Raw genomic sequence first — 9,821 nt, 5'->3', positions numbered from 1 at the left:
TTAAGTTAACCAACTAAACCAAATATTAAAAAAAAAGATAAAATTTCGAATCGTTTTGAAATGAATATTTTTAACCTAGTTATTTACATTACAACATTTATAATTGTTGTTTTTAGTGTTTATTTTTAAGACAGTAGCGCATCATGCCTTTTATAAGGCAGTGCTTTTAACAAAAAAAAAAAAAAAATACATACATTGTTCTTCTGTTTTGGTGATTTGATTATTTTATTTTAATAAAAGTCTTTTTGTAGATTGTACATATCTTATTGTAAAGTATTATATATTGTTTATATAAATCCACTATTAAACTATTATAAATTATTTATGTATTTAAATCATATCTGGAAAAATATATGCCTTTGTTTCTTTAAGAATTACATCGTTACCTTAATGGAAAAATATTGAGCAAATGAAAAGATTTTAATTTATTTTTTCGAACTGAAATTTTTCACATAAACTTTTTGTCTTTATAAAATTATTTAATTAATTTTTGTGGAACGACTAATATCTAGTCCTAAAAAAAAATTTGTATAAAATTGCTTTAAATATTTTTTAAGTGATTTTTATACAACTTTTTTGTTATATATTTAGTTTGTTTTACAAAATCAAGTGTTATGTTTAACTTAACAGAAGTTAATTTTTATTTAATTTGTGTTTTTGTTGTGCATAATTTAATCGTCAATTTGTTGTTCATCCTGATTAAATGGCAGTGTTACGAGCATTCTGAAGAGACGCTTTCTTAAAAGAGCAAAAAATAATAAAAAGAAAAAGAAATAGAGTTTAATAAAAAAACTACAAATATTTATATGTATGAGTATTTCTTACAGAATTAAATTTGTGTTTTAGATTTAATAATTTTTATTAAAAACTCAAAGTATAAGATGTCTAAGATAGTGAAAGTTGTTGTTACTGAGATCCAGTGGGCCGAGGTTTTCTTCTGGAAAAAAAACAAATATTGTTTGAAACGATCCGCGCCTTTTCGGAACGAAGAAGCTGTGGTGAACCTAGGACTGAACTAGAACTGAACTAGAACTGAACTAGAACTGAACTAGAACTGAACTAGAACTGAACTAGAACTGAACTAGAACTGAACTAGAACTGAACTAGAACTGAACTAGAACTGAACTGAACTAGAACTGAACTAACTGAACTAGAACTGAACTAGAACTGAACTAGAACTGAACTAGAACTGAACTAGAACTGAACTAGAACTGAACTAGAACTGAACTAGAAACTGAACTAGAACTGAACTAGAACTGAACTAGAACTGAACTAGAACTGAACTAGAACTGAACTAGAACTGAACTAGAACTGAACTAGAACTGAACTAGAACTGAACTAGAACTGAACTAGAACTGAACTAGAACTGAACTAGAACTGAACTAGAACTGAACTAGAACTGAACTAGAACTGAACTAGAACTGAACTAGAACTGAACTAGAACTGAACTAGAACTGAACTAGAACTGAACTAGAACTGAACTAGAACTGAACTAGAACTGAACTAGAACTGAACTAGAACTGAACTAGAACTGAACTAGAACTGAACTAGAACTGAACTAGAACTGAACTAGAACTGAACTAGAACTGAACTAGAACTGAACTAGAACTGAACTAGAACTGAACTAGAACTGAACTAGAAATGAACTAGAACTGAACTAGAACTGAACTAGAACTGAACTAGAACTGAAGAACTGAACTAGAACTGAACTAGAACTGAACTAGAACTGAACTAGAACTGAACTAGAACTGAACTAGAACTGAACTAGAACTGAACTAGAACTGAACTAGAACTGAACTAGAACTGAACTAGAACTGAACTAGAACTGAACTAGAACTGAACTAGAACTGAACTAGAACTGAACTAGAACTGAACTAGAACTGAACTAGAACTGAACTAGAACTGAACTAGAACTGAACTAGAACTGAACTAGAACTGAACTAGAACTGAACTAGAACTGAACTAGAACTGAACTAGAACTGAACTAGAACTGAACTAGAAACTGAACTAGAACTGAACTAGAACTGAACTAGAACTGAACTAGAACTGAACTAGAACTGAACTAGAACTGAACTAGAACTGAACTAGAACTGAACTAGAACTGAACTAGAACTGAACTAGAACTGAACTAGAACTGAACTAGAACTGAACTAGAACTGAACTAGAACTGAACTAGAACTGAACTAGAACTGAACTAGAACTGAACTGAACTAGAACTACTAGAACTGAACTAGAACTGAACTAGAACTGAACTAGAACTGAACTAGAACTGAACTAGAACTGAACTAGAACTGAACTAGAACTGAACTAGAAATGAACTAGAAATGAACTGGAAATGAACTGGAAATGAACTAGAACTGAACTAGAACTGAACTAGAACTGAATTAGAACTGAACTAGAACTGAACTAGAACTGAATTAGAACTTAACTAGAAATGAACTAGAGCTGAACTAGAACTGAACTAGAACAGAACTGAACTGAACTAGAAAAGTTCCCAAAAAGGATGGAAACTGGTAAGCTATCGACAACCAAAAAAGGATATCTGGGAAACAGAGAAGAAATTTGAAGAAAATGTACTCTAAAGTTTAATGTTTTTTTAAGTATGTTGTAATTTTTAAGTTCAAATTTGGAAAAACTTATAAATTTTCTTGCAGTAAAAATTAACATTGATGTTCATGATATAAAGATTGTATAAAAATGTTTTGAAAAATTTCTAATTTAAATCAATTCGAATGCATAATCGAAGAAATATTTCGCTGAATCAGATAAGTTTTATTTTTGTGAAAACCAATTTTGGAAAATGCTCATGTTACTAAATTACAAAATACATAGTTAATATCTTACAGTATTGATCCAGACGAAGATCTTTTTGAGCGGCAATTACCCCTAGCATCTCTATATTGAAATGTACGACAACGAATTGCTTGAGGTGTAATGTGATGGGAGCGACGTACTTTTACTTTATAAATTCTTGAATTTTTAAATAATTTCGATTCATCTCTAGATTGTGCTGGCATTTTATAATTAAAATTATCCAATTGATGTCTGGGTTGTAGCATAGTAGATTCTTCAATTGCATATATTGGTTCGATTTTGCTACGTGATTTGGTATCAACTGCTGGCTGCTGTAATAATGAATACATGTTAAAATGTTCTTCGTTATTTGGAATTTTATTCTTAATCGTGGTTGTGGGGACTGCTGTAGATGTTGTTGGCACAATACTTTCATTTTCTGTAGAAGAAATTGTAGTTTTCTTTGTTGTTGTAGTGTCCAAAGGTTTATTAGTTGTTGTTGTAGTGGTCTTGGTGATCAAAGGTTTTACAGTCAAATCATCTTCATCGTAGTAGTATTCATCATCATTGTAATTTTGCTGGAAAATATAATAAATTGTTAAATAAAATTTTAATAATTTCTTAACTAAATTAATAAAGTTTTTTTACATTAACGAATAAATAATTTGATATCAATAGTATCTCTACTTACATCAGCAATTTCATTTTGATCCATTTCTATAATCGCCACATCTTTAATAACAACATGAATATTATATTTGCCACTCTGTCTTTGATCGTAAACAATGTGTGCATCAAGTGTTTCTGGTTCTTCTTCCTCATTATTAGTACGCATACCTTTAACTTGCAGTGTTTCGGCACACAATAATAAAATTAATACCAGTTTTACAGCAGCCATTTTAGAGAAACAAAATCAAACCCTTTTGCTGCGCTTTACTTCTCAAGAATGTTTCACTCTTTACAGTTCAAATACGACTGATCAACTTCTAAACTGCAAAGGGCTTAGGTGCATCATGTATCTCATAGGTCTCATGTGAAAATCAAACAATATTAAAGATGGTCAATGTTTTTTGTAACAACATTCCTGTTTAGACCACATGCTTATCTTTCGATTAAAATTTTTCTCATACATACTTGTTAAGTTCGTTAGTATGATCTCCTTTTAACATCTTGTTCTCAAACCCGAGTTTGTAAGTATGTGCTAAAAGCAAATAATAACACAAATTATATGCCAGGAGTTAATGCAGTAACCATAACAAAATGTTTTTTTTTTTGTAATGTGTTAAATTCTCTTTAAACAAATTATTGAAAACGAGCACAGTTGTTTGTATTGTTTAAATAATTTAAATAGACTCCTTATAATCTTTAAAAAAGTTGAAGTTTAGTTCTAGTTGAGATCTTCATCAGTTCTAGTTCGGTTCCAGCTCAGTTCAGTTCTTGTTCCAGTTCAGTTCTTGTTCCAGTTCAGTTCTAGTTCAGTTCTAGTTCAGTTCTAGTTCAGTTCTAGTTCCGTTCTAGTTCAGTTCTAGTTCAGTTCTAGTTCAGTTCTAGTTCAGTTCTAGTTCAGTTCTAGTTCAGTTCTAGTTCAGTTCTAGTTCAGTTCTAGTTCAGTTCTAGTTCAGTTTTAGTTCAGTTCTAGTTCAGTTCTAGTTCCGTTCTAGTTCAGTTCTAGTTCAGTTCTAGTTCAGTTCTAGTTCAGTTCTAGTTCAGTTCTAGTTCAGTTCTAGTTCAGTTCTAGTTCAGTTCTAGTTCAGTTCTAGTTCAGTTCTAGTTCAGTTCTAGTTCAGTTCTAGTTCAGTTCTAGTTCAGTTCTAGTTCAGTTCTAGTTCAGTTCTAGTTCAGTTCTAGTTCAGTTCTAGTTCAGTTCTAGTTCAGTTCTAGTTCAGTTCTAGTTCAGTTCTAGTTCAGTTCTAGTTCAGTTCTAGTTCAGTTTTAGTTCAGTTCTAGTTCAGTTTTTTCAGTTCTAGTTCAGTTCTAGTTCAGTTCTAGTTCAGTTCTAGTTCAGTTCTAGTTCCGTTCTAGTTCAGTTCTAGTTCAGTTCTAGTTCAGTTCTAGTTCAGTTCTAGTTCAGTTCTAGTTCAGTTCTAGTTCAGTTCTAGTTCAGTTCTAGTTCAGTTCTAGTTCTCAGTTCTAGTTCAGTTCTAGTTCAGTTCTAGTTCAGTTCTAGTTCAGTTCTAGTTCAGTTCTAGTTCAGTTCTAGTTCAGTTCTAGTTCAGTTCTAGTTCAGTTCTAGTTCAGTTCTAGTTCAGTTCTAGTTCAGTTCTAGTTCAGTTCTAGTTCAGTTCTAGTTCAGTTCTAGTTCAGTTCTAGTTCAGTTCTAGTTCAGTTCTAGTTCAGTTCTAGTTCAGTTCTAGTTCAGTTCTAGTTCAGTTCTAGTTCAGTTCTAGTTCAGTTCTAGTTCAGTTCTAGTTCAGTTCTAGTTCAGTTCTAGTTCAGTTCTAGTTCAGTTCTAGTTCAGTTCTAGTAGTTCTAGTTCAGTTCTAGTTCAGTTCTAGTTCAGTTCTAGTTCAGTTCAGTTCTTTCAGTTCTAGTTCAGTTCTAGTTCAGTTCTAGTTCAGTTCTAGTTCAGTTCTAGTTCAGTTCTAGTTCAGTTCTAGTTCAGTTCTAGTTCAGTTCTAGTTCAGTTCTAGTTCAGTTCTAGTTCAGTTCTAGTTCAGTACTAGTTCAGTTCTAGTTCAGTTCTAGTTCAGTTCTAGTTCAGTTCTACTTCAGTTCTATTTCAGTTCTAGTTCAGTTCTAGTTCAGTTCTAGTTCAGTTCTAGTTCAGTTCTAATTCAGTTCTAGTTTAGTTCCATTTCAGTTCTAGTTCAGTTCTACATCAGTTCTAGTTCAGTTCTAGTTCAGTTCTAGTTCAGTTCTAGTTCAGTTCTAGTTCAGTTCTAGTTCAGTTCTAGTTCAGTTCTAGTTCAGTACTAGTTCAGTTCTAGTTCAGTTCTAGTTCAGTTCTAGTTCAGTTCTAGTTCAGTTCTAGTTCAGTTCTAGTTCAGTTCAAGTTCAGTTCTAGTTCAGTTCTATTTCAGTTCTAGTTCAGTTCTAGTTCAGTTCTAGTTCAGTTCTAGTTCAGTTCTAGTTCAGTTCTAGTTTAGTTCTAGTTCAGTTCTAGTTCAATTCTAGTTCAGTTTTATTTCAGTTCTAGTTTAGTTCTAGTTTAGTTCTAGTTCAGTTCTAGTTCACTTCTAGTTCAATTCTAGTTCAGTTTTATTTCAGTTCTAGTTATTTCTAGTTCAGCTCTAGTTCAGTTCTAGTTCATTGAAATTTTTTTCCGAACATTTTCTTTTTCGAATCGAATTGATTTTGAAATAAAGGTACGAAAACCTCCTTAATAATTGTAATTAGTATTTTCAAATGTTTGCTTTCTAACGGAACTCGAAACAGTCGATAAAACCGTTCACAGTTGAAGTTATCGTTTATCTTAATATCATTACTAACTAAATGTGTAAAAACGCCCTACAGCTGTTTATCGAAAAAAAAAACTAAAAAAAAATTCTGACATTTGGCGATGGTGGTTGTTTTTCTTTTTTATTGTTCAATAAAATATTTTAAGTTGAAGTTCTAGCATTACAATTGTACGCACTTATAAAAGAAAAAAAAAATTAATTTTATTAATTTTAAAGAAAATAATAGTGTTTAAATAAATAGATATACTAAATTAGTAGCATTCAGAACGGATGGAAAAGTTATTTTAAAACCTTCAAAATCAAACAAACTTGTTTTGATGAAAAAATAGCCTTTCAATTTTCCAATATGAATGTTAACGATAAAATGTATTACTTCAGCAAAGTATGGCTAATATTATTAGGGGTTTGTGTGCCCTTAATATTAGGCGAAAATACTTTAGTTACCACAGAGACTTCTGCAACATTACATGAACCCACACAAGATGTACATACTCCGGTTAATACACGTAATGCGGGTGATGGTGATTTGGCTGCATTATGTCCCAATATGGTGCGTTATGTTTTTGAAAGTGCCATGCCAAGGGATGAATTCAAAGCGGGTATCTTTGAGAAATATCCCTCTGCTGAGGAGACCGCCGCTGCCACCACCAATGGTGAAGTTGATCTTCGTTCTTGTGTGGAGGCTTGCTGTGAAAAGGGTAGAAATAATACTTGCAATATTGTTTTTATGTATAGACGCAAGTGTTATCATGTAAGATATGTTAGCAATGAATCTTGTCTACCCAAAGAGCGTAGAAGTATAAGCGAACGTATACAAATGGTATTGGTTAATCCGGTAAAGGCTACCCATGGCGATAAGGAGCAACAGTCTTGGTTGAGTTCACTTAAAGCCTCCAAAGCTTTAAATGAACTGGGTGCCTTGGAAGAAACAGATGAAAATATAAATTCTTTAAATTTCTGGAAACAGCCTCATAAGTTCCCTTATTTTACAAGAGGTGGAGCGGAAACAAATAACTATGATGAAGATGATTTTCCTTTGGCTGAGAAAAGAGTTAAACAATTACTTATGTCGGCACCTTTAGATGAAAATGAGGGTATTTTACCAGATGATTTAACCTACTACAGGGAAAATCTTTCACCCGATACCTCGGCAATACCCAATTATATAACCTGTAGTTTGGATATGACCTCGGGCAGTGAAAGCAGATGTCCCATAAATGAAGAATGCGCCCCAGTAAGGGTGGATGTGACCACAGGTATTTGCAAATGTAGAAGAGGTTTTGGGCGTAATCATTTAAGGGTTTGTGTACCCGATAATGTGGATTACAATTTACTGGATGAATCGGGCGCGGCTCATAATTTATTGCTGGAATCTTCTGCCTCCAATGAGGCCACCACACAGTTGAAATCTGAAGCTGAACCCACGCCAAAAACGGAAGCCAATAAGAAACTAATGGTATCAGTGGTCTCCAAGGAGGTGCGCTTACCAGAGAAAGAGGTAACTTTAGCAGCCTTTACCGTACCCGATGAGGAATCTAGTAATGTGAAATACAAATATCTATGGACGTTAATCAATCAGCCAAAAAGTCCCATGAATGGCACCATATCCGATCAGAGTCAATCAAAAGTAAAATTATCAAATCTTTCGGAAGGGTTGTATACCTTCAAAGTAACCGTCACTGGGGATGGTACCTATGGCGAGGCTATGGCCAATGTTACAGTATTGCCCGAGAAAAGGATTAATCGTGTGCCCCAAGTGATAATAACACCCAGTGAACAAACTATTAGGCAACCTACCACAAATGCTATTCTAGACGGCAGCACTAGTACAGATGATGATAAAATTGTTTCTTGGCATTGGGAAGTGGTTTCAGGACCCATAGGTTATCAGCCTAAATTGCCAGAAGTGAATACTTTACAATTGACAGATCTTACCTCGCCTGGCAATTACACTTTTAAGTTGACTGTTATGGATACAGATAATGTTACTAATTTCACCACAGCCACTATAACAGTTTTAAAAGGCACCGATTATCCTCCCGTAGCCAATGCGGGAGATGCTGTTATTTTGTATTTACCCAATAATAATGTTACCCTTAATGGTACCGCCAGTTCAGATGATCATGAAATTGTGGCCTGGGAATGGACCAAAGATGCTAGTGATGAAGCTAAGGCGGTGGATATGCAAAATACTAGAACACCCTATGTACAACTCTCTAATTTGGAGGAGGGCATGTATACATTTGTTTTAAAGGTAACAGACGGCAGTGGCCAGTCGAGTACGGCAAAAGTTCACGTTTTCGTTAAACCACCAACCAACTCACCGCCCATAGCAGTAGCAGGAGCAAATATGGTAATTAGAAGAGATAATTTAAAGGGATTATTTAATTTTTCTATTAATGGTGTTATTTAGACAATAAATTTACCTACAAATTGGATCGTATTAAATGGTTCCGGTTCCACAGATGATATTGGCATTAAAACCTATCAATGGAAGGAAATATCTGGCCCTAATAAGGCGGTTATAAATAAATCAAATGAAACGGTATGTTTTTAGTCTGAAGGTTATAATTTTGAGCCAATAAAAAAGGAATTATTTCTGAAACTTAATTTTAGATTGCCAATGCTACTGGTCTCACACTGGGCTTATATGAATTTGAGTTGACAGTAGCCGATGAAAGTAACAATACTGCCTCGGATAGTATGTGGCTAAAAGTGGTGCAAGAGAAAAATTCACCACCTATAGCTAATGCTGGTGGTGATCAAAGTATTACGCTACCGGTAACAGCAATATATTTTAATGGTAATCTATCATCTGATGATTTGGGTGTTGTTAAATATAAATGGACTAGAGAAGATGCCAGTCTGGCAGCAGGACAAATTGTAGCCAATACTGATAATCAACCTGTTATGATAGTAAGTACTCAACTCAAGCTTTTAAAAACAGTTTTTAAACTGATACATCTTTCTTCAAGCTTACAAATCTTGTATCGGGTCGTTATGTCTTTAAATTAACTGTCAGTGATGAACAGGGTTTAACCAGTTCGGATACAGCAAGTGTATTTGTACATCCCGATCCTATGTTGCTGAATCTAGTGCAATTAACACTGCCTACGAATATTTCAATGTTGACACATTCCGCTTTAAATACGATAGTACAAAAAATTGGTTTACTCTTAGGAGACTTGAAGATACAAGTACGGGAATTACAGCATGATACCAGAACAAATGCTGCTATATTGATATTCTATGTGGAGGTAGGAACATATTGTTAAAATTTTCATTAAATAAAGTATTAAATATATGGATTAACAGCTGGAAAATGGTGAGGAAAGACGTCCCATGGATGGTTTGGCCATAGAGCATTTACTCAAGGATAAACTACAAAGAGATGCCTCTATTTTGGGTACCGTGTTTGCTGATGTGCGTACGGTAGTATGTCAAAATAAATGTTCTGGACATGGTGTTTGTAATGACGATACCAGAGCCTGTTTCTGTGAAGCCTTTTGGATGCCTTCATTTGGTTACTTTTGGGGTTTTGAAGAAGCTAATTGTGGTAGGACATAATATAAATATATAATTTAGAATTCACTAATAACAATATATTTGTAGATTGGTCAGTTCTATATG

The 9,821-nt window shown here is 33.7% G+C and overlaps 2 protein-coding genes across 2 annotated transcripts in view; one reads left to right on the top strand and one right to left on the bottom strand.

Annotated features, from left to right (window-relative positions):
- Positions 1–596: 596 nt before the first annotated feature.
- LOC119603579 lies at positions 597–3,815 on the bottom strand. Its single transcript, XM_037955636.1, has 3 exons — positions 3,485–3,815; positions 2,845–3,371; positions 597–738 (listed from the first exon to the last, which is right to left on the bottom strand). Exons 1-3 carry the CDS (start codon positions 3,689–3,691, stop codon positions 672–674), a joined length of 801 nt encoding a protein of 266 aa, XP_037811564.1. The 5' UTR covers positions 3,692–3,815; the 3' UTR covers positions 597–671.
- A 2,473-nt stretch (positions 3,816–6,288) lies between these two features.
- The window catches only part of LOC119603568 (dyslexia-associated protein KIAA0319-like protein), a 4,245-nt gene continuing 712 nt past the window's right edge, over positions 6,289–9,821 (top strand). Inside the window, exons 1-6 of the mRNA XM_037955616.1 lie at positions 6,289–8,544; positions 8,605–8,736; positions 8,808–9,107; positions 9,167–9,448; positions 9,507–9,747; positions 9,804–9,821. The exon at positions 9,804–9,821 is cut by the window's right edge and continues 150 nt beyond it. Of these exons, the coding sequence (XP_037811544.1) occupies positions 6,538–8,544; positions 8,605–8,736; positions 8,808–9,107; positions 9,167–9,448; positions 9,507–9,747; positions 9,804–9,821 (2,980 nt within the window). The 5' untranslated portion in view covers positions 6,289–6,537. The remainder of the gene's footprint in view (positions 8,545–8,604; positions 8,737–8,807; positions 9,108–9,166; positions 9,449–9,506; positions 9,748–9,803) is intronic.

This window comes from Lucilia sericata, unplaced genomic scaffold, assembly GCF_015586225.1.
Source record: "Lucilia sericata isolate MDLA Ls3-8-SP2 unplaced genomic scaffold, ASM1558622v1 Contig000312F_arrow, whole genome shotgun sequence".
NCBI classification, from domain to species: domain Eukaryota; kingdom Metazoa; phylum Arthropoda; class Insecta; order Diptera; family Calliphoridae; genus Lucilia; species Lucilia sericata.
The sequence above is the reverse complement of the archived record's forward strand: the minus strand, read 5'-3'. Positions and strand labels throughout refer to the sequence as shown.